Source organism: Chiloscyllium plagiosum, unplaced genomic scaffold, assembly GCF_037043375.1.
Source record: "Chiloscyllium plagiosum isolate Xiang-an unplaced genomic scaffold, Cpla_swu_hap1 HiC_scaffold_4, whole genome shotgun sequence".
In the NCBI taxonomy this organism is placed as follows: Eukaryota; Metazoa; Chordata; class Chondrichthyes; order Orectolobiformes; family Hemiscylliidae; genus Chiloscyllium; species Chiloscyllium plagiosum.
This window is the reverse complement of record NW_028270142.1, coordinates 81,234,466-81,259,339: the sequence shown is the minus strand read 5'-3', so window position 1 is coordinate 81,259,339 and position 24,874 is coordinate 81,234,466. Positions and strand designations below refer to the sequence as shown.

Here is a 24,874-nt window from a genome sequence, read left to right as displayed (position 1 = left end):
ATTTAAACCATTTACCTCTCTTAACATCAGTAATCCCTCTATCTTATTGCAAATTTACATTCAGCCAAAGTTAATGTCATTTGTTTCCCTCTATTCCTTGCAATTACTTTATTCATTGAGGTACAGTTTTTGTTAAACTTTCTATTCCTTCATCTCTGACTCTGTTTGTCTTTAGCCACATTATTACATTATCTCAAAGGAAAAAAAACCTTCAGTAACTTCATTTTACAAATGTAATATTTGAATGTATTTTGATGTATTTTGATGTGGACAAATCTACATTGCAAATTGGAAAATAAATGTTAAAGACTGCTTAAATTTATTGATTATTCATGTGGTCTGTGTGCTTTAGAAAAATAATTTTGTGTTTTCTCAATATATTTATACCTGTACAGAGATAAAACCCATAGCCAGGTCCTCTAATTGATGGGCAATAAGTTTACAATAATACTCTGATTTACAAGCCAAAATCTGATATATAACAGCCTTGAAACACATTGCATTAATCTACAGAGCATATGTAGAAATTCAATGTCATTTGACTTTACTTAAAGAAATCATAAATGTGAATCAAATACTACGTTAGTCATTGGGACTCTGGCAAACAACAGGGAAATTACATTTCATTGCCTATAGAAGCTGATTATGGGAGCTCATTCACCAGTAATAGAGCTTCACAGATCACTTTGATACAATATGAACAGTCCTTATTTAATGTGATTTGCAGTGTATTTTACTCATAACTTAGACTTCTATAGTGTGTGCTAAATTGTGTGAAATAAGTCAGTTCATTTTACAACTTATAACTAGCTTGAATTAGAAACCCATTTTTTAATCTTTATTGCGTAAAGTTACATTTCCAAGAAAAAAGTATTTTTAATGCTAGAATTTCAGAAGAGGTGTTACAGAAGATAAAAACAAAATTCTAAAAGGGCTAATGGATTGGAACTGTGCTGGGGCCAGTGTTCTGATGAATCAAATAACTTGGACTGCAGAGAAGGCTTTAAACTAATTGGAGGGAAGAAGGTTTGGATGAAAGGCAATGTTGGCTTATAAAGCAAGAGGATATGGCAGCATTATGGGGCAGCTATTTGGGCAACAAAAACTCGGGTTGGAAAAGGAAGTGATGGAGTATATAAATATAGAATAAATATAGTAAACAGGGTCAAAGAGGTTAAAAAAGTCAAAGAGCAAAATAAATGTTACTGTTCAAGAATGCTAGCATTCTGAAAAAAAGGAAATCAATTAACAACACAAATACAGGTTAATATATGTTCCTATGGCCATTATGGAGACATGGTTACAAGGAGATCAAAGCTGGGAATTAAATAAATGTAATTACATGACTGCTTGAAAGGACTGGCAGAAAGGAAAGAGTGGTGTATTAGCTTTGTTAGTACTGAATAGATTAAGTATGAAAGCAGGACATGATCTTCAATCAGAAGATAAAGAATCCATATGGATACAGATAAGAAACAACAAGGGAATGAAGGTGCTCGTAGGAGTATCTACAGCATTCCTCCCCCCCCCCCCCCCCCCAACAATTGCTATACTTTTGGAGAGAAAATAAATCAGGAAAAATGGGTGCCATTTAACAAAGGCAAACATTAATCACGGGTGAGTTTAATCTGCGTGTAGATTACAAAAGTTAAATTTGCAGAGGTAGCCACGAGGAAGGATTCATAGAGATAATTATGGACAGTTTCCTGAAACAACATGTCATGGATCAAAATAGGGAACAGGCTATTTTGGTTCTGGAGATATGTAATGAAGCAGGTTTAATAAATTATTCCCTTTGAAACAGTGATCAGAGCATGATAAACTGTAACATTAAGTTTGAGAGGGAGAAACTTGGGTCAGAAACAACTGTGTTAAACTTAAAGGTAATTACAAAGGAATGAGGACAGAGTTAGCAGGATTGGACTGGAATAGGAGGTTGGCAGCAAACATCCTTGAGGAAATATAAAGGATATTTAAGAAAATAGCTAGAAAAGACATATCCCAATGAGAAAAGAGGATTTTATGAAGGGATTAAGTCAACCAAGGTTTACTGGGAAAGTTAAAGATAGCACTGTACACACAATGCAGCAAAGATTAGTGGTAAACCAGATGGTTGGGAAAGTTTAAACTAATGGGGAGGTTTTAAACTAATGTGGCAGGGGACGGAGAACAGAAGAGAAAACAAGTAGGCAGCGAGGTGGAGACTGGAGACTGTAAGAATTATGAAGATAACATTAATATAGGGAAGAATAGACAGAGAGCAGGTGAGCGCAAAAGAACTGGTGGCCTGAAATGCATCTACTTTAATGCAAGGAATATAGTGTGTGAGGCAGATGAACTTAGGCCTTGGATTGGTGCCTGGGATTATGACATTATTGCCATCACAGAGACTTGGTTGAAGGAATGGCATGATGATTTGGCAACTAAATGTTCCAGAATATAGATGCTTCAGACAGAACAGGGAGGGAAGTAAAAGAGGGGGGTGGAGTTGCCTTGCTGGTCAAGGACAATATCATGACTGTGCTAAAGGAGGACACTATGGCGGTCTTGGGTAGTGAGGCATTATGGGTGGAGCTGAGAAATAAGAAGTGTGCAGTTACATTGTTGGGGCTGTATTACAGGCCTCCCAACAGTGAGCGTGAGGTAGAAGAACAAATAGGTAAACGGATTATGGAAAGATGTAAAGGCAATAGGGTGGTGGTGATGGGAGATTTTAATCTTCCCAACATTGACTGGGATACACTTAATGTTAGAGGTCTGGATGGAGAAGCATCTAGAGCAGTATGTCAATAGTCTGACAAGGGAAGGGGCCATATTGGACTTGGTACTGGGGAACGAGCCAGGACAAGTGGTAGAAGTTGCGGTGGGGGATTTCTTTGGGAACAGTGACCACAATTCTGTAAGTTTTAGAACACTCGTAGATAAAGACAGTGGTCCTAAGGGAAGAGTACTAAACTGGGCCAAGGCCAATTATATCAAAATTAGGCAGGAGCTGGGAAATGTGGATTGGACACAGCTGTTTGAAGGGAAGTCCACATTTGAGATGTGGGAGACTTTCAAAGATAGGTTAACGGTAGTGCAGGATAGGCAAAGGATAAGAAGGGCAAGATTCATGAACCGTGGATGACAGGAGAAATTGTACGACTAGCTAAGAGGAAAAGGGAAGCATATATAAGGTCTAGGCAGCTAAGAACAGAACAGACGCTGGAAGAATATCGGAAGAGTAGGACAATTCTTAAACAAGGAATCAAGTGGGCTAAAAGGGGTCATGAAAGAGCTTTAGCAAGCAGAATTAAGGAACATCCCAAATCATTTTATTCTTATATAAGAATCAAGTGGGTAACTAGGGATAGGATTGGTCCACTAAAAGATAATAAAGGAAGGCTGTGTGCCGAACCTGAGAGAATGGGTGAGATTCTGAATAATTACTTTGCATCAGTGTTCACTGAGGAGAGGAACATGATGAATCTTGAGATTAGAGATAGAAGTTTGATTAGTCTGGATCACGTTGGCGTAAGTAGGGAAGATGAGTCGGGAATGCTAGAGGCTATTAAGGTGGACAAATCCCCAGGACCGGATGGGATCTATCCCAGGTTGCTGAGGGAGGCGAGAGAGGAAATAGCTGGGGCCCTGACAGATATCTTTGTGGCATTCTTAAATACAGGTGAGGTGCCGGAGGACTGGAACGTTGCTCATGTCGCCCCCCCGTACAAGAAGGGTAGTTGGGATATTCCGGGTAACTATAGACCAGTAAGCCTGACGTTAGTGGTGGGGAAGTTGCTGGAGAGGGTATTGAGAGATTGGATCTATTCATATTTGAAAAAGAATGAGCTTATCAGTGATAGGCAACATGGTTTTGTGCAGGGAAGATTGTGCCTGACCAACTTAATAGAGTTCTTCGAGGAAGTGACCAAGTTGTTAGATGAAGAAAAGGCTGTTGTTTGGGCGGCACGGTGGCACAGTGGTTAGCACTGCTGCCTCACAGCGCCAGAGACCCTGGTTCAATTCCCGCCTCAGGCGACTGACTGTGTGGAGTTTGCACGTTCTCCCCGTGTCTGCATGGGTTTCTTCCCACAGTCCAAAGATGTGCGGGTCAGGTGAATTGGCCATGCTAAATTGCCCGTAGTGTTAGGTAAGGGGTATGGGTGGGTTACGCTTCGGCGGGTCGGTGTGGACTTGTTGGGCCGAAGGGCCTGTTTCCACACTGTAATGTAATGTAATCTAATCTAATCATATACATGGACTTTAGTAAGGTGTTTGATAAGGTTCCCCATTGTAGACTAATCGAGAAAGTGAAGTCATATGGTGTGCAGGATGTTCTAGCTAGGTGGATAAAGAGCAACAGGAGACAGACAGTAGAGTTGAAGGGAGTTTCTCAAAATGGAGAAAGGTGACCAATGGTGTTCCACAGGGGACAGTATTGGGGCCACTGTTGTTTGTAATATACATAAATGATCTAGAAGAGGGCACTGTTGGTATGATCAGCAAGTTTTCAGATGACATAAAAATTGGTGGAGTAGCAGAAAGCATAAGGGACTGTCAGAGAATACAGGAGGATATAGATAGACTGGAGAGTTGGGCAGATGGCTTTCAATCCAGACAAATACGAGGTGATGCATTTAGGCAAGACTAATTCTAGAGCGAATTATACAATGAACGGAAGAACCTTCGGAAAAGTTGATGGGCAGAGAGATCTGGGAGTGCAGGTCCATTGTACCCTGAAGGTTGCTGCACAGGTGGATAGAGTGGTCAAGAAGGCATATAATATACTTGCCTTCGTTGGATGGGATATTGAGTATAAGAGCTGGCAAGTCATGATAAAATTGTACAAGACATTGGTTTGGCTGCAGTTAGAATACTGTGTACAGTTCTGGTCGCCACATTACCAAAAGGATGCGGACGCTTTGGAGAGGGTGCAGAGAAGGTTTACGAGGATGTTGCCTGGTATGGAAGGTGCTAGCTATGAAGAGAGGTTGAGTAGGTTAGGTTTATTTTCACTACAGAAAAGGAGATTAAGGGGGAACCTGATTGAGGTTTACAAAATTATGAAGGGTATAGACAGGGTGGATAGAGACAAGCTTTTTCCCAGTGTGAAAGATTCAATAATGAGAGGTCATGCTTTCAAGGTGAGAGGTGGAAAGTTTAAGGGGGATTCACACGGCAAGTGCTTCACACAGAGGGTGGTGGGCATTTGGAACGCGTTGCCAGCAGAGGTGGTAGAGGCAGGCACGGTAGATTCATTTAAGATGCATCTGGACAGATGCATGAGTAGGTGGGGAGTAGAGGGATACAAATGTTTAGGAATTGACCGACAAGTTTAGACAGAACATTTGGATCGGCTCAGGCTTGGAGGGCCAAAGGACCTATTCCTGGGCTGTAAATTTTCTTTGTTCTTTGTTTTCCAGAGAATTTTATTAGACACAGGTATGTTTTCTATAATAAATCAGAAAGTTTTAAGTAATAAAAATAATAAAATAAATTGTAAAGTGACTTAGATGAAATGTTTGGCTGTATGGTTGCTAAAGTCGCCAAAGATACCAGAGATACGTAAGAAAGTAAAACATCAAGAAGAAGCATAGACCTCATAGACAGCTAAAATGAATGGGAAAGATTTTACAGAGTAATGTGAGGAAATGTGAACTGAATCACTTTATTGGATAATATGGAAAAGAAGTATATTATCTAAATAGAGATTGGCGAACTTGGTTTGCCAAAAGAGTCTGGGTGTCCTAGTACAAGAATCATAAGAAAGTTAGTATGCAGTGACAAGAAGCAATTATGAAGGCAAATGGAATGTTATTGTTTATTGCAAATGGAATTAAAGATACAAGTTGTGAAGCTTTATCGTAATTGTTATGCATGTTTGTGAGGCCACATCTGCAGTAATATGTACCGTTTGGTTTCCTTATTTGAAAAGAAGGGATAATTGCATTAGAAGCAGTTCAGAGAAAGTTCACTCAACACACTCCTGGGACAAATGCCTTCCCTTGTGAATAAAAGTTGAACTGGTTGTGCCTATAACCATTGAAGTTTAGAAGAAAGAGAAGTGATCTTACCACAGCACGTAATATCCTGAGCAAGACTGGATAGGGTGGTTATCAAGGGAATGTTCCCTCTTCTGAGGAAACTAAAACTAGGCGACATTGTTTATGAATCCAAGATCTTCCTTTTAAGATAGTGATGAGAAACTATTTTTACTCTCAGAGAAACTTTAATGGGAATTCCCTTACCCAAAAAGCAGTGAAGGCTAGGTCTTTGAGTTTATTAAAGGCAGAGTTTGATCTATTTTTGATCAAAAGGGAAGATTAGGATGCACAGGAAAGTGAAGATGAGACTAGAACCAGACCAGACATTGTTTTATTGAATGGCATAGCAAACTCAAAGGGCTGAATAGTTTACTCCTGCTCTTAAGTACAGCGTTCCTGTTTCATTTTGTTTTAAATGGCTAAGATGTAATTTTTTCAGTGAAATTCTATGCCAACTTTAACCCAGGTCAGAAACTTCTATCTCAGTTGGGTAGCATTCACCTAAGTGCCTGTTTCTCTTGCCACTATCTATACCCTCTGATCTCAAGTGTATATTCGAGAAATGCATTTTCATCACCCCTTGATATTTTCAATTAAATTAGAAACAGTCAGTTTTCAGACACACATTCACCCACACAATGTACTCAAGTTTACAAATACATAAGTCAGGACATGCAGAAAAAAATCAGCCTCCTTTTTCAACTTAGTGTTATCAACCAGACCAAATACCATCAAAGTATTCAGAAGATAGTCTAGACCTCAATGTTTTCTTATTTTAAAGGTAAATTTGAGGTGTGGCATTCCAGATGTAATTTGGTTTGTCAAACTACCAGATTTAAAGCAAAACACACTTTATTCATTGACTACAGTGAAAATACTACAAAAGAAAGAAGGAATTGGAATAACTTAACTCTACTGGAAATATTAACAGAATAATAAATACAGTAACTATTGTTAATTAACTGTTCCAATATAGCAACATCCTTGGCATAAGACAAATTCAGAAAACAGATTGTCTCACATGCAACTCTGGTAGCAGGAAGAGAACAGCTTTTGGCTGTAAGTGACAGAGGGAGAAAAATAACTTCTACTTCTTCAAGACTCACTCTGCAGTTGCTGAATGCTAAAACTAAATCCTGGTTCTGTGGGAGCTTGACCAAACCTGTTCAGGTTGCTTCTACTGTTCCAACATTAAAAAACCCAAAGGCTTCACAAGCTGTTTGCTCGAGTGGCTCTGGTAGACTGCTTGAAGCCACTGCCTTAAAAACTCTCTTAATAAAAATCAGTACAAAATACCCAGTATCGTTACATTAGCTTCTAGTGGGCTGCAGTTTTATGGCCATTTCACTGTTAATTAAATAGGAAGACTGGCATACACACAGATCATGAGTTTTTATTTGAGCATTCACTTCCTGGGAACAGTAATATCAAAGCGCCTATTGATTAACATTGTTAAAACTTGACATACTCTACAATCTACTTCTTTGAGGGATATGAAACTGGAACTACTTGAGATAGCAGCAGAGTGCAAATAGCCATTAGGTTAATTAGTTAGTTCAATGATAAAAACACACAGATAGTCGAGTAAACATCAGTCCATGCAGCACTTACAATCTCTCTAGTTTGGGAAGATCACGAAATGTTTCTGGCTCTAGTATCTCTATGTGGTTGAAATGAATGTATCTGTTGAAAGAATTCAGATGAAGAGTTAGCATTCATAATTGATGCCTGGAATGTACTTTGCTTTCAGAAACCAACCTAAGCTATTACAAATTGAAGATATAACTATGATTAGAAGCCTGACATAAAGCTTCAATGCTTTAAACACTGACTCCATCCATTGGTCTTGTTACGCTGTTCACACTTTTTCTAAGAGGTTCACACAGACCATAAATTATAAGAGCTGGGGCTCTTTCCAACTTTTCTGGAGTGATGACAGAATTCCACAGAGCAGTATTAATAGTTCATCCTTCTACTTTGCAATAACATCAACAATATGATTTCATGTACATGGAATAGAATTTGTAATTTCCTGATAGCTAAAGTAGTTGACATCTTCCTGAACATTCAATGTTACAGGCCCTCTTTAGTCACAAGTGTCACTTACTACTGATGCATCTAGCTCCTTACTATCCAATTAAGCTTCTTCAAAGTTAGCAAAATAAAAGGAAATTACAAAGCAGGTAAGGGATTGCATTCCAAAAATCCAGTTAAATCTAACATTTAAAGATTATTTAGTTATTTGCTCTGACTGTATCACTTATGAGTCCTGACTTTCTGCTCAGAGTTTAGATGCATGTACTACCCAAAATTATATTTATGGTCTGAGATCTTGTTAGATGGAACTGAAGCTGTGGAAATTCAATCATCATACATAAAATGAAGTCACTCTTACAATTAAACATTTTAGTTGTTACATTTGTGATTCATAGAAAATAGAACATAGAACAATACAGCACAGAACAGGCCCTTCGGCCCACGATGTTGTGCTGATCATTTGTCCTAGCTTAAGCACCTATCCATGTACCTATCCAATTGCCGCTTAAAGGTCACCAAAAATTCTGACTCTGCCAATCCCACAGACAGCTCATTCCATGCCCTGACCACTCTCTGGGTAAAGAACCTACCCCTGACATCCCCCCTATACCTTTCACCCTTCACCTTAAATTTATGTCCCCTTGTAACACTCTGTTGTACCTGGGGAAAAAGTCTCTGACTGTCTACTCTATCTATTCCCCTGATCATCTTATAAACCTCTATCAGGTCACCCCTCATCCTTTGCCGTTCCAATGAGAAAAGGCCTAGCACTCTCAACCTATCCTCGTACGACCTATTCTCCGTTCCAGGCAACATCCTGGTAAATCTCCTCTGCACCCTCTCCAAAGCTTCCACATCTTTCCTAAAGTGAGGCGACCAGAACTGCACACAGTACTCCAAATGTGGCCTTACCAAGGTCCTGTACAGCTGCAACATCACCTCATGACTCTTGAATTCAAATCCCCCTGCTAATGAACGCTAATACACCTTAGCCTTCTTACAAGCTCTATCCACCTGAGTGGCAACTTTCAAAGAGCGATGAACATAGACCCCAAGATCTCTCTGCTCCTCCACCCTACTAAGAACCCTACCGTTAACCCTGTATTCCGCATTCTTATTTGTCCTTCCAAAATGGACAATATCACACTTGACAGGGTTGAACTCCATCTGCCACTCCTCAGCCCAGCTCTGCATCATATCTAAGTCCCTTTGCAGCCGACAACAGCCCTCCTCACTATCCACATCTCCACCAATCTTCGTATCGTTTGCAAATTTACTGACCCACCCTTCGACTCCCTCTTCCAAGTCATTAATAAAAATTACAAACAGCAGAGGACCCAGAACTGATCCCTGCAGAACTCCACTTGTAACTGGACTCCAGGCTGAATATTTACCATCTACCACCACTCTCTGACTTCGACCGGTTAGCCAGTTCTCTATCCTACTGGCCAAATTTCCAACTATCCCATGCCTCCTGACTTTCCGCATAAGCCTACCATGGGGAACCTTATCAAATGCCTTACTAAAATCCATGTACACTACATCCACTGCTCTACCCTCATCCACATGCTTAGTCACCTCCTCAAAGAATTCAATAAGACTTGTTAGGCAAGACCTACCCCTCACAAATCCGTGCTGGCTGTCCCTAATCAAGCAGTGTCTTTCCAGATACTCATAAATCCTATCCCTCAGTACCCTTTCCATTACTTTGCCTACCACCGAAGTAAAACTAATTGGCCTGTAATTCCCGGGGTTATCCCTATTCCCTTTTTTGAACAGGGGCACATCATTCGCCACTCTCCAGTCCCCTGGTACCACCCCCATTGACAGTGAAGACGAAAAGATCATTGCCAACGGCTCTGCAATTTCCTCTCTTGCTTCCCACATAATCCTAGGATATATCCCGTCAGGCCCGGGGGACTTGTCTAACCTCAAGTTGTTCAAAATGTCCAACACATCTTCCTTCCTAACAAGTATCTCCTCTAGCTTACCAGTCCGTTTCATACTCTCCTCTTCAACAATACGGTTCCTCTCATTTGTAAATACTGAAGAAAAGTACTCATTCAAGACCTCTCCTATCTCTTCCGACTCAATACACAGTCTCCCACTACTGCCCTTGATCGGACCTACCCTCGTTCTCGTCATTCTCACGTTTCTCACAGTTTTCCTTTCAGTTTTAAACTTAGAATTAAACATATACCCAAATGGTGCACACAACATTCAGGAATTGGAATTTAACAAGCTTCAATAGTCACTTAACCAGCTAAATAACATTCAAAATACAAGATACTATTAACAAGAAAACCTTACAATTTACTGTCGTAACAAACAGATGAAGGAATATAGCAAAAAAAAACTAATGAAGCTTCTGTTAATTTGGTTTTGCTGCCATAACTAATCATAAAATGACATGCTTATCACTTTAAGTTATTTAAGGAAGAATGTCCTGCGCTTTCCCCTTCTGCACAGTCAATATTCAATAATGTGCCACTATCATAAAATTCTGCTAGACAAGTTGCATAGTAAATACCAAGATATAGCACCGCTGTCATTGGATATTTGTTTAAGATGGCAAATCCTGAATTCAAACCACTAATGCGTTTTTCATTTTGGAAATAATTGCAACTGATGTTTTCTTTCTCTAGATTCAAAGGCACCAGGGTTCATAATGACACATTTAATGAGGTCAATTGACTCAACAGAACGGAGATTGAGATTGTTACTTTTAGATTTGTTAAGGCTAAGTTCCATCTTAAGCAATTGACATAAGATTTCAATGACTTGAAAAGCAGTTGAAAACTAGTTGAAACTATTTGACTGTTTACCACTGAAGTGTTTGTACTACGAGATGTTATTATACCCACATATTTGGTAATGGTCATACATATGACAAATAAATACAGCTCAGAATATAAAACTACAGAATTTATGGATATTACAAGTAAAAAATACAATGAAACCAACAATCCACATTAGTAATTGATTGATTTATATATACCTATTTTTGTTATAAACTGTAAATAGATTACAAGTATTTAGAAACATTGTAGTAATTAAGTATACTGCAGTACAAAATAGTACGAATAATGTCATCAAAATACTAATTAAGATGATTGATGTAATTCTAAGGGTTGTGGTCCATCAACCTTGGTAAGATACATTTACAGAGGGAAGGGTGGAGTGACTAATGATAGTGTGTGTGAAGCAGCAGATAGAAGAAGGGGCCACTTACCTTTGCAGAGCACAGGACATCATTGGCCTTCTTTCTGCACTGCTATCTGTCCTTTTGCACAAATGGAGATAGCACTGACCTATGTTGCTGTCACTGCCTGGGACGTCAAGGTCTACTGAGATGGTCAGCAGGAAAGAGGCATCCTTGTTTACCAGTTCATTCAGAATAGAACAGCTTACTTCAAGGAAGTGTACTAACAACTGAACAACCAGGAACACTACAGGTAACTACTAGCTGATCCGACCAAAGAGCACATCTGTGAATTAAGCACATTGATCAGGACTTTTGATCCAGTCCTTCAGAGTTCCCTATGCACCTCATCCCACGTACTCCTCACAGTGGCAACTTCTACTGCTTTCGAAGATACACAAAGCCAACACACCATCATATCAGGCAATGGGAACTGTTTAAGAACCTCTCTGGCTATGTCGAAAGCATCTTGAAACCCATTGTACAAGGGATCCCCAGGTTCTGTCGCGACACTACAGATTTCTTACAGAAACTTAGCACCCACTGAGCAGTCGAACCAGGAACATTCCTCATCACAACGGACATTTCAGCACTCAACACCAGCATCCCCACAATGATGGCATTATGGCAACAGCCTCATTACTCAACACCAACAACTGCCAAACTCCAAGCACCATCCTACAACTCATCAGCTTTATCCATGACCACAGCGTTTTCACTTTTGACAACAAATTCTTCATCCAGACACATGGAACAGCCATGAGGAGCAAATTTGCAACCCAGTATGCCAAGATCTTCATGCACACGTACGAACAAGACTTCTTCTCTACGCAGGACTTCCAACCAACACTATACACCAGGTATACTGACGACATTTTCTTCCTCTGGACCCATGGCAAGGAGTCAGTGAAACAACTACTCAGTGATATCAATGAGTTTCATCCCATCATCAAACTCACCATGGACTACTCTTTAGTTTCTGTCTCATTCTTGGACACGTGCATCTCCACCAAGGATGGGCACCTCAGCACCTCACTCTACCACAAACCCACGGATAACCTCATGATGCTACACTTCTCCAGCTCAAAACATATTAAAACAGCCATTCCATGTGGATAAGCCCTATGCCTACACAGGATCTGTTCCAATGACAAGAAACATGATGGGCACTTGGAAGTATTCAAGGATGCCCTCATAAGAGCAGGGTACGATGCTCAACTCATTGACTACCAGTTCCAAAGTGCCACAATGACCGCAAGAAACCATAATGACCTCCTCAGGAAACAGACACGTGCTGCAACCGACAGGGTACCCTTCATTGTCCTGTACTTCCCAGGAGCCAAGAAACTACACCATGTTCTTTGTAATCTGCAACACATTATCAATGAGGATGAGCACCTCACCAAGACCTTCCACATGCCTCCACTTCTTGCTTTTAAACAACCACCAAACCTCAAACAGATCATTGTTCGTAGCAAACTGCCCGACTTTCAGGACAACACCATACAACCCTTGTCATGGTAGATGCTGCAAGATGTGTCAGAGTGTGGACATAGATACCACCATTACAGGTGGGGACACCACCCACCATGTGCGCGGCAGGTATTCGTGTGACTTGGCCAACATTGTCTATCTCATATGCTGCAGGCAAGGATGCCCTGTGACATGGTACATTGGTGACACCGAGCAGAGGCTACGGAAACAGATGAATAGGCACTGCACAACAATGAACAGATAGGAGTATTCCCTTCCAATCGGAGAACACTTCAGCGGTCTGGGATATTCGGGTGACTGTCCTCCAAAGTGGACTTCGGACAGACAACAATGCAAAGTGGCTAAGCCGAGGCTGATAGCCAAGTTCGGTACCCATGGGGATGGCCTCAACCGGGACCTTGGGTTCATGGTACACCAGAGGTGACCCCACTGCAGTACACACACTCTCTCTCTCTTTCTCGCTCACTCTCACACACACACATACACACACACACAAACACACACACAGTTTGTTCAGTGAATTTGTACTTGCAGAAATATATTTTATTTTGCTCAAAAACATGTAAGATTTTGTAAATCTCTGTTTTAGAAATAGAATCAGTCTAAATATTGGGGCATAGACAGCCTCACACAGGGCACCTCACACCTTCAATCTGAGAGGACATGGCACCTATTGTTAAAGTTCACTTGAGAATGTAACTTTTAAAAAAAGTTCTGGGGTTTACATATGAAAGAACTTAAACCAACATGATCATTCTAAAAGCTGAGAGACTTAACAAACAATTCAGGTCTTTTTCAATACATAATTTCAGTTGTATCACACTGTAAACTTCTGCTTTAAATTCTGTCTTATGATCTTTTACTCCACAACCACCTGATGAAGGAGCAGCACTCCAAAAGCTAATGATTCCAAATAAATCTGTTGGACCATAACCTAGTGTTGTGCGATTTTTAATTTTGTACACTCCAGTCTAACAACAGCACCACCAAATCTTATCTATCAGTGTCAACTTTCTCCACAAAGCTGGAAGCTAGCTTACACTGCTTGCGTGCCATCTATTGAAATTTTACATGTGACTGGCAGAGGCTAAGGCAATGCTTCTGTCTTGCAGCATCTGATTTGGTACAGTATATAGCTAGCCTTTGTGGCACTAAAGCCTTGGATGCCAAATTAACAAATTCCATTAACAGAGAGAATGTCCATCACACCCAATACACGATTCATCAAACAACCCATTGCAACACCTTGTGACAAAAAATTATGAGTTTCAAAATCCATTATTGTACAATAATTCACCCTGGGCTGTGGTAGATATGATGCAGTGAAACTCACTTGCTTTAATTCTTGAACTTCAACTGGTGAAATTCCAGTCTGTGTTCTATTTTGGAAAACAGAATTTTACAACATGGTTCTGTTAATTATATTACTAGGTATTAGATTTCTCTTGAAACGTTCATGATCCCTAACAGGATCGTAAGAATTACAACCTGTCAACAATTAGAAGGAGGTAAGATCAGCTGGAATTTGTCCCATGTCATGCTGTGATCATGGCAGTATTGTCAAGGTCTTGGCTGAGGAAGGCCCAAAGTTTCCTGAAGGAGTCAGCAGATGAATCCTTGCTTCTCCAGCCCACAGAAAGCAAATCAGAACAACTATTTCCAAATTACCTCATGGGGTCAATGCTGGCCCCAAATCACATCACTATGGGTTGGTATGAAAACTGCTGCCGGGGCTCAAGATTTATACGTTTAAAAGCATGTAGCAGCTTCCAGCTGTTCAAGAAAGCAGGTAGTAATGAGAACCTGTCAGCTCAGGAAGGGCTTCAGCGCTGGGACTCTCATAATTTGACAGTTTTAAATGCGCAGTACATCTCATGTTTCATGAAAAGGAAGAATTGCCTGAAGAACATTAGAATCAGCCATGCAATCCTGCTGTTGCTGAACACACCTCGCTCTAATAAACATCCAACTTTCTAGTTTAGACGCAGGCAGAAGGATAAAAATAACACTGCAGTTAGGGAATGGTCCAAGTAACTGACAATTTTCTAGATTCAGAAATGTGTGCTTCATTTTAGGCTAGTAAAGAATCCTTCTTGTGATTGTCCATCATTCCCAGCAGGTGATGTTCTATTTGGATTGAAACACCACACCAAGACGTTCAACTAGTCAGTCTTGGAAAGCATTAATATAAAGCTGGACAGAAATCCTAAATACCATTCAGCAGAGACATTCTTAAGAAGTATAAATGCCAAGAACAGATAGAAGGATATAGTTAATGGACAGTACTGTTGGCAAGCTTAACGATTTTGTCTGGCATTCATTGGCAATGAAGAGATCATCAGTTAGACAGATACTTGGCTCAAATTGGTTAACTGGATAAAAATGGAAAGTGTGTGCTCTGTTAAAATCATATAAGTTGCTTACAGTTATCAAAAGTCCATTGAAACACTGAAAATCCTTTATTCATTACTGTTATACATTGTATGAGGCAATTCAAAGAACAAATTGAAACTTGACCCAAAACCTATTCTGGCATTGCTGACTTCAATTGAATAAGTTGATTTTAAAACCACATTTACTTCTCCGGTTTTGTCATCAGTAGCACAGTCTCTGATGTCAAAGTAAGCATGATTGCCAGTATTCCAATGTTATTGTGATGTTCAGCCCACTATAGCAGATTACTGCTACCCAGCAACAAGCAGCGAAGCACCTAATCAGAACCTTGTCCAGAAAACAGGATTATCCTTAAAATTTTAATCAGTTATGGAAAACAAATAAAAGATTTGTGGGTGTGTATATACAATGTTTTATATTTATATATATATATATATATATATATGGAATAAATAACTTGTTTAATTATCAATTCAGAAATGAAAAACATACTTCTATTATGTTTGATATAGCAGAAAAGATTGTCAGTAAACAAATAGGAAACTGAAAAACATTTGATCAAAGCTTCATCTTGCACTTCACTGTGTGAAATTCTGGTTGTCGCACAAGAGAAAGGATGTGATTGGATTGGAGGGACTGTAGAGGAGATTTACCAGGAGATTGCCTGGAATGAAGTATTTTAGCTATGAAGAGAGACTGGAGAGGTTCAGGTTGTTTTAACTGCTGCAGAGAAGGGTGAGGAGGGGACATGAAAGAAGTATATAAGTTTATGACAGACATAGATAGGATGGATAAAAAGCAGCTGTCCCTCCTTAGTTAAAGAATCAATAACAAGTAGCTGTAACTGCAGTTATTAAAGGTGAAGAGCAGGACTTTACAGGGGATTTGAGGAAAATATTTTTCATCCAGAGGCTGGTGGAATCTGGAATGCACTGCAGGACAGGACAGGAGAGGAGAGGTGTGAAACCTCACAACTTTTAAAAAGTACTTGGATGAGCACTTGAGATATCATAATATTCAGGGTTATTGGCTAGGTGCTGGAAATTGGGATTAGTAGCACAGACTCGATGGGCCAAAGAGCCTCCTGTGTGCTGTATGACTCTATGACAAAAAAAGCTACCACTAACCTGTGTTTGTGCACTTTGCTAGTAATACCAAAACTCCTTTCATCGCAACAGTGACACAGAAGTTTCATTAACAAAACTACTTTTTTTTTAATATGTACTTAGATACCTATGGATACTTGAAGCATTGGCATGGTAGATGAAAGAAAGGGTCATGAGTGGAAGTAGGCACTAAGGTGGCATTGCGGTATATGGAGTCATGGGAATGGGTGGAAGAAGATAGATGGACAGTGTGTATGAGAGGCTATGTGTGGGTAGAGGGCATTAGATTTAATACTGGCAAGACATAGGGAGTCGAGGAATTCCTGATGAAGGACTCTTGCCCGAAACATCAATTCTCTTGCTCCTCGGATGCTGCCTGACCTGCTGTGCTTTTCCAGCAGCTCACTCTCAACTCTGATCTCCAGCATCTGCATCCTCACTTTCTCCTAGGACAGTAAGAGGTGTGAGGGAAAATATTTTATATTTCTCCCACTTTAGTCGAGATAACATATACTTTGGGAGCGGAAAGCCAACCTTTGGGATTTTGAAAAGGCACATTTGTGTTTAAAATGTGCATAAAACTTTTGGCACTTGCCGAAGCTGTCAAAAAATGTCCAATGTTGAGTAAAAAAAGCGAAAGACATTTAAGAGTACCTGTTGACATAAAATATTATAGAAATTACATTGCATGACAGATTCCAAAACGATTACATTCAGATTGGGTAGTCTACCAAGTGAGTATTTTGTTAGGAAGATGTAACTTGTAATAGAAAGGAAATGTTGTTTACATAAGGGGTTCAAGCTTTTCAGTGGATACAATGAGAATGTTTTTTAGGAAATAGATTATCAATAGACTGATAACTATTTTATATTAGTGTGCCTTCAGCGATAGTGAGTGAGTTGGCATGGGGAAGAAAAGGCAAAGAGTGATAGTTATGAATTGGCACAGAGGTTGTAAATAGCCATGGTGATGTTGATTGAATATGGGGTATGAGGAACCATGGTGGATTAACATGGAGGTATTAGGAAATATTAAAGATGGATTGATGTGCATAGGTTGCCAAAAGACATACAAAGAGTAATGGGGAATATGTCTATGGTTCATGATGGTACATCACTTTTAACAGTCATGAGAAGTGGGTATGGGGCAGATGATGGCATAAGCGGGGCATGGGTAGTAAGAAGTTGAGAGTGTAAGACAAATATGAAAACAATGCAGGAGACCGTAGTCGGCCATTCGCCCATCCCTTCTTGGCAGCCAACTGTCTCATCCACACTTCCTGGATCATCCATATAGACACTCAATCTTGTGCACACCTCTTGACCAAGCACTGGAAATATGGGAGGCTATTTTAAGAGGTTATGTTCACAAAGGTGTGATTTCTCCTGAATCACATCATGGGAATATAACTAAGGACCACAAAATTCTTAGACTAGATATCGCAAAAATGTTTCCCCTAGCTGGAAAATCTGTAAAGCAGGGTCAAAGTCTCAGAATAGAGAGTTGGCCATTTAGGATTGAAATGAGGAAAATTTTCTGTAGCCAAATAGCTGGGAATCTTTGGAATTCCGTCTCTGCACAGACTTGTGAATATCCAGTGGTTGAGAGTATGAAGGTATACCAGGAGCATGAGGAAAGATGGGAGTTGAAGTTAAAGACCAGCTATAATTTTGTTGAACAGTGGATCAGACCAAAGGTGCAAAATGACCAATTCAACATTATTTTTCTTCCATTCTTATGTTTGTCAGTGATCCACATACCTTTGCCAATTGCCTAAACACCCACCTTCCCTGAAATCAGATCAGTAACTGCCATGCCCTATCCATGATCTGAATCCCTTTCTCCACCACAATCCCGATAATCAATTTAGTCATAGCCATTTCACCCTGGCTTTTGCTTGGAACCTGCAGTCAGCCATTCTTCATACTGGTTGGCTGCAATTAGGAAACAAACTTTTTACTAAAAAAAATCAGATCCTCCCATTAAATTCAGCAGCCTCCTTACAAATTCTATACTTCCACATTTCCTAACTGCTAAACAAACCACCATTACACCCTTATTATCAGCATCTAATTCATTTTGGTTTAAATATGACTGAATTCCCAAAATCCAAGGAAAGGCAGGCAGGAAATTCCTGACCATGTCTGTCTATTTAAGGGAATCTCCTGGCTGTTTCAGAGAGAACCTTGCTTTTCCAAATGAAATACAAACGAGAAATAGAAATGACACGTAAAATGGGTAACGTTCCAACACTCCAACCAAGAGACAAACTGAACAGAATACAATGGAGAATTTAGACTAATTATGTGAAATGAATTAAAATAGAATGTGAAAGAGAGAAAAACATGACGTATAATAAAGTGATGCATAAATTTGTATCATGACATTTGATTAGCGTTTATTAAATTATTGGTCAGGGCTGTACATATCTTAGAGACAGTTTTCATGGGGAAAGGACAACTTAGTGTCAGCTTCTTTAAGGGGAGATCCACACACAGGTCATATTCCAGAGAACACAGGTGAGAACTTCAAAAGAGTAGCTTGCAAAGGAATGTTCATCCAAATGCACAAAACAAATTCCTTGATGCATTGGCAGTTTTGCAAAAATGTTTGTACTTACTACGATGGAACATGGAGGAAGCCAGAAGAAACTTTATAGAGAACCGTAATGGAACTTGAGCCAACATTTCCATCATTGAAGTGGTGGTCAACATTGGGGACCCAACCATCATGTAGCATCTGACAGTTGATGTTGAAGGTTTCTTTGTGTCACAAGCAGCAGTCAACCAACAGCCAAATGCCCCAACAGAAATTACCATGCAAGGTTGGATTGCTGGCAAAATGACTGTGGATTAATGCATTCAAAAGGCCTTGCAGAGTATTTGTCCTCCAAAAGATGACAAAAATTGCTGTGTTTCTGCCCTGGGGTAGTGACAGTGGCTCCATGGAGCATAAAACCTTTTTGCTATTTCAAAATGATAGCATCTATCTTCCTACCCTTGCATCCTGGCATTGCCTTTATTGTTGCTTGGCAGCCACCCAGCCCAGACTGCTGCTATCTGTATGGAGATGCTACAGACTAGAGCCTGGCTTCCCAGGGTCCCCTATTGTAGAAGCCCCAAGATAGGGACCAAGGGAATGCACACGATGGTGAGTTGACAATTGTATTCAATGTGGCATGATGTAATTATAAATTCAATTGGCTGAGATGGAAGCTGTGATGGTGAAAGACAGAAGAAGAGTAAGATGTAGGGCTGAAAATCAAGGTTATAGTTATTGAGATGATAGTCAAATTAGTTTTTCATAGACAGCTCAAGCAAAAAGTAACCCTTTAGGATGTCTGCTTGCTACCTTCCTTCCTCTTCCTACTCCTGCTTCACAACTGCAGGTAGTACGGATTATACTTCATCAGTGTTGGATTCACTGCTTTTCGTCATTTATATAAATGATTTGGATGTGAACATAGGAGGTATAGTTAGTCAGTTTGAGGTTGGGCCAATGGACTGAAGAGTGGCGGACGGAGTTTAATTTAGATAAATGTGAGGTGCTGCATTTTGGAAAGGTAAATCAGTGCAGAACTTACACACTCAATGGTAAGGTCCTGGGGAGTGTTGCTGAACAAAAAGACCTTGGAGTGCAGGTTAATAGCTCCTTGAAAGTGAAGTCCCAGGTAGACAGGATAGTGAAGAAGGCATTTGGTATGCTTTCCTTTATTGGTTAGAGCATTGAGTATAGGAGTTGGGAGGTCATGTTGCGGCTGTACAGGTCATTGGTTAAGCCACTTCTGGAATACTGTGTTCAATTCTGGTCTCCCTGCCAGAAGGATGTTGTGAAACTTGAGAGCGGTTCAGAAAAGATTTACAAGGATGTTGCCAGAGTTGGAGGGTTTGAGCGAGAAGGAGAGGCTGAACAGGTTGGGGCTATTTTACCTGGGTGTCAGAGGCTGAGGGTTGATGTTATAGAGGTTTATAAAATCATGACGGCCATGGATAAAGTGAATAGTCAAGGTCTTTTCCCTGGTTTTGGGAAATCCAAGGAATAGCTGAGAGTAGAAATATTTAAAAGGGGCAGCTTTTTCATGCAGAGGGTTGTTCAAGTATGGAATGAGCTCCCAGAGGAAATGGTGGACAAACAGGAGGCTGGAAGAAGGCGGCAAGCCAGGCAGCATCAGGAGATGGAGAAGTCGACATTTCAGGAGTGACCTTCTTCAGGACTGGGGATGGGTGTAAGAGGAGCTGCAGATAAAAGGAGTGATGGGGGCAGGGCGGTGAAGTGGGGATAGGTGAAGACAGGTCGAGAGTACAAGCTGGTTGGTCGTTGGAAGTGGTGAAGGCTGGTACAGTTACAACATCTAAAAGGCATCTGAATGGGTATACGAATAGTAAGGGTTTAGAGGGACATGGCCAAAAGCTGGCAAATGGGACTAGATTAATTAAACATATTTGTTTGGTATGGACGAGTTGGACCGAAGGGTTTGTTTCCATGCTGTACAGTTCTATGGTTCTATCACTCTATGATGGCAAGACTTTGCAGCATGCAAAAGATCAGTCCAAATCTTGATACCTTTTCTGCCTTGCACTCTGCTGCTCATCTAGTACAGCACAATGCAGGACTGTTTCAGTGCAGTAGTGGTCTGTAACATGGTTTCTATTATATATTTTCTATGCAAGTATGCAAGGATTGTGCATAATAATCATGAAACATTTTGCTCGGATAGTGACGTTCTCACTCCCTGTTCTTGCTCTTTGTAGCCTCTGTTTATCTTCAAATTATGGATGGAATGTTGACCAGTGCACCCATGGCAGAGATCAAATGGCCTGTACAGAAATACTTGAAGTCAGCATAATGTCCTTAATCTGCCTTATCATCCTCTGAAAACTTCTACAACCTGAAGGAACTATGGAAATAAGGGAACACATAAATAAATATCACTGCCAGAATTAATCAAACAAAACTAACCTTAAATTCATTGATGATCCCATTTAACAGGACAGATAAAAGCTCCTTCCTTCTTCATAACACATATTCAGTTGGGTGAGGACATTGGCTGGAGCGTTGAGCTTCAAAATGGCAACACTGGCATCAAATCAGTATCGCCTCTTTATTAGGGTCAGGAACTGCCTATTCTAGATACTTCTGAAGGAAATTTGTCATGTACCTGTTAATTGCATCATCAATATCATTGTGTGCATGTGTGTGTGAGCATGTGTGCAAGTTTGCGTGTGCATGTATGACAGTATTTGTAGTGCTCGTAGGACAGGTACTACAAAGATCAATATTGCATCCTTAACCCTCCTTGTGAAAGAATGTCCTTTGCAGCTATAAAAATGAAAGTGAAAGTTCGGGGTGTGTACAGAGTACAAGGAACAGCGAATTACTGATTGCAGTTTGGAGAATGCTTAAATTGAGAAATACCATTGTATTAATTGATATGGAGTAGCATTTCATCTTTCACTAGAACAATTGCATTAAGTGTGGTTTGTAGAAAAAAATGGAAAGGAGAAATTAATCAATCAACAGTTAAAAACAAAGGCTGTGAAATTTCTGGGGCTCAAAATTGTGGAAAGCCTGGTTTCTGAAGGTGGTGACCAGGAAGTGGGGTGAAACTGGTTCCACCATAATCCTGTTCAATTTGATTTATCATGGGTGTATTTATGTAAAAGAAACATTTTGAGGACAGTTTCAAAACTTTGTTAGGGAAGTCCTGGAAAATATCCCTGAATTAGTCAAGTGTCATTTCAAGCAACCAAACCATTCTAGGTTTAGTAAAGATCCCAAAGCTTTCCTATCATACTGTAATCAAGTTCACAACAGATTAAGTTAATAATCTCCAAGAACACAATTGTTGCTTTAGTAGTAAACGTTTATCTGCGATTCAGTTGGTAGCACCCACACCTTTGAGTCATTAGATTTTGGGATGAAGTCCCATTCCAGGTTTTCAGCAGAAAGTTAAGGCTGTCATTTTGGTGTAGTACAGAAGGAGTATTCATTGCTGGAGGTGCCATTGAAAAAATGAGATGTTAAACTCATTTTCTTGCTTGTGTGAGTGCAAAGGAATACACTAATTTGAAGAAGAGCAGTGCAGTTATCCCTAGTGCTCTGACCAACACTTACCAATAATCAACATCATAAAAACAAATCAGATGATGTTGTCATCAGGATAATTCTGTTTGTGGGAATTTATTTTGCACATATTTGCAGCTATGTTTCCTGCAATAATCACTACACAAAGGAAAGTACTTCAATAGCTGTACAACTCCTTGAGATGTCTGGTTTCATTTCTGTAATCCAAAAGGACCTGAGAACACAGCAAGCAGGACAAATACAGGCATTTTAGGGTAAACATTGCTAAAGAACACTGACATATATCTGTCTCTTCTCAGAGTAAAGCTGGACTCACCTTCAGGATTTCTGATTCAGACTCAGGTTTTCAACTAGTTGGATGAGAATTCAGCTCTGTCACATTTATACTAATGGAACAGACTCATAAAAACTTCAGGGCCAAGACTTCAAAAATAACAGAAATGTATCATTAACATAAAAAGCCTAAAGTATTCAAAAGCATGAATTTTACTTACAACTGCTCCAGCATCATAAGCCCTTTAAATGCCAGCTTATCAATTGTACGAATGCTGTTCTTGTACAGATAGCTGAAAGAAATCAGGAATTAAACTATAAAAACACTAGTACAAAACAAATTATTTTCAATATTCAATATTTGTCAATACCCCTGTGCCAGATCATCTCTCATAGTTATCAAGTATAATACCATTCATCTGTCCCTTTCCCATTCTCTATGAAATATTTTCCTCAAATATCTTGATTGAATAATTCTTTTTGTTCTCAACATCTCCATTCTGACTCTTTATTTCATGCATAAATCCATATTTATTCTATGCTCTGTGCAATATATAGCAAGTAATAACTATGTGTGATGGGTTCACTATATATTTTATAGTGACTATCAGTCATCAGTACCTCTGCTTTGTCAATCTTATTCTGCACTGGATTATAGTTTTTATTGACGCATGGAGACCAAAAGGAAACTTTGCTTATCTGGAATTTAGTGTGAATGAGGTCAAGGATAGCAAAGAAGTGCATTTGTCACCAAATTTCTTGCAGAGGGCACGAGTTAAGTTGCAGGGCAACCAGAGGGAAGCAGATTTGATGAAGACTGACAGTTGGAAACTCTAGCAAATACTTCATAGCAGGAATACAATTTGGGGAGCTGATCAGATGTTAGCCTATCTGGTGAAAAATAAAGTCCATGCTACATATTGCCATTCCTTCATAATTGAATCAAAAGTCACGACTTCCTTAGCAAACACTTGTGGAAGCAGAACAAGTACTGCAACCAATTAGGTATACGTATGGTGCTAAATTGCTAAAAAGATTCTTGGAAAGTATATTGCAAAGTTTGGTCCAACAAAACGGAAAAAGCTTATGTAGGTGATTGCTGCTGAGACTCAGAATTAATAGATACAAAAATGAGCATAAAGAAGAATGTCATTACTTGCAGCAAATTCTGTGTCAAGGGAGATGGCTATATTTGCAAACCCCTTGCGCTGTCAGAAGAAAGACGATAACATAAGCCAATAACATAAGTGGAGCAAGAATATTTTCAGGTGAAAAGCAGGTCAATTAATGGAATCACGTACTCAAGAAATGTCCTTTGAAGTATCCTATGGCACCAGCAAAGTCACTTGGCAGGAGTCATATTAAATTCCTATCTCCTATAATTCTAGTACATTAAATTTTCACAACATGATCCCAATTATCATCATTCATCCTACGAATATTAATTGTAGCTGCAGGTACACTTTGATAATCCATAGAATTTATACCAAATGACAACTCCAGAGGAACCCTGAAGAATCCATCTAGGGAATGTCTGACAAAGTAAAATATTAATTCTGGGACCAATGATTCTTACACTTTCAAGGCTTATCTGCAAGAAGCAGTAACTACGTTTGAATCATAGAGTTAATTTGCTTGTGAACAACTGGATGTCAGACCACGACATATGCTTTAAAAAGTAACATAATTTGTTGGAAAAAGGCAAATGTAACTTCTTCATTCAAAAATGGTGAAGGACAAAAAGCATTAAAGCCAAGGTCACTTGGCTTAATACTTATCATAAGATATTAGAAGTAATTATTGAATTCATTATGGCAGGGCATTTAGAATAGTTCAAGATAATCAGACAGAGTCAACATGAAAAGGGAAATTAGAAAAAAACCCCAAAGAACTGCACTTGCTGGAAAGCAGAAAGAAAAAACAGAAATTTCTGGGAAAACTCAGTAGGTTAACAAAGAAGGATCACTGAACCTGAAACATTAACTACGCTTTCTCTCCACATGCTGCCAAACACAGAAAGTCATGTTTAAGCATTTGTTGAGTTTTTTTGAAGAAGCAACATATACTGTGGATAAAGGGGAACTGTGAATGTACTAAACACAGATTTCCAGAAGAATCTAATAAGGCACGACATTAATTATGTAGAAAATAAAAGATTCTGATGTAGGGGTGACATATTGACCTGGATAGATTGGATAACTACTGGAACCAGAGAACAAACATAAGTGAGACATTTTCTGATTGGCAAGATTTAACA

General features: G+C 39.6%; 1 protein-coding gene across 3 annotated transcripts in view; it reads right to left on the bottom strand.

The window, feature by feature from the left end:
• The window catches only part of LOC122549088 (peroxidasin homolog), a 589,463-nt gene that overhangs the window by 274,172 nt on the left and 290,417 nt on the right, over positions 1–24,874 (bottom strand). For all 3 annotated transcript variants that reach the window (XM_087986415.1, XM_043688312.2, XM_043688313.2), the window contains exons 4-5: positions 22,839–22,910; positions 7,638–7,709 (exon numbers count right to left, since the gene is read on the bottom strand). In XM_087986415.1, the coding sequence (XP_087842541.1) occupies positions 7,638–7,709; positions 22,839–22,910 (144 nt within the window). The remainder of the gene's footprint in view (positions 1–7,637; positions 7,710–22,838; positions 22,911–24,874) is intronic.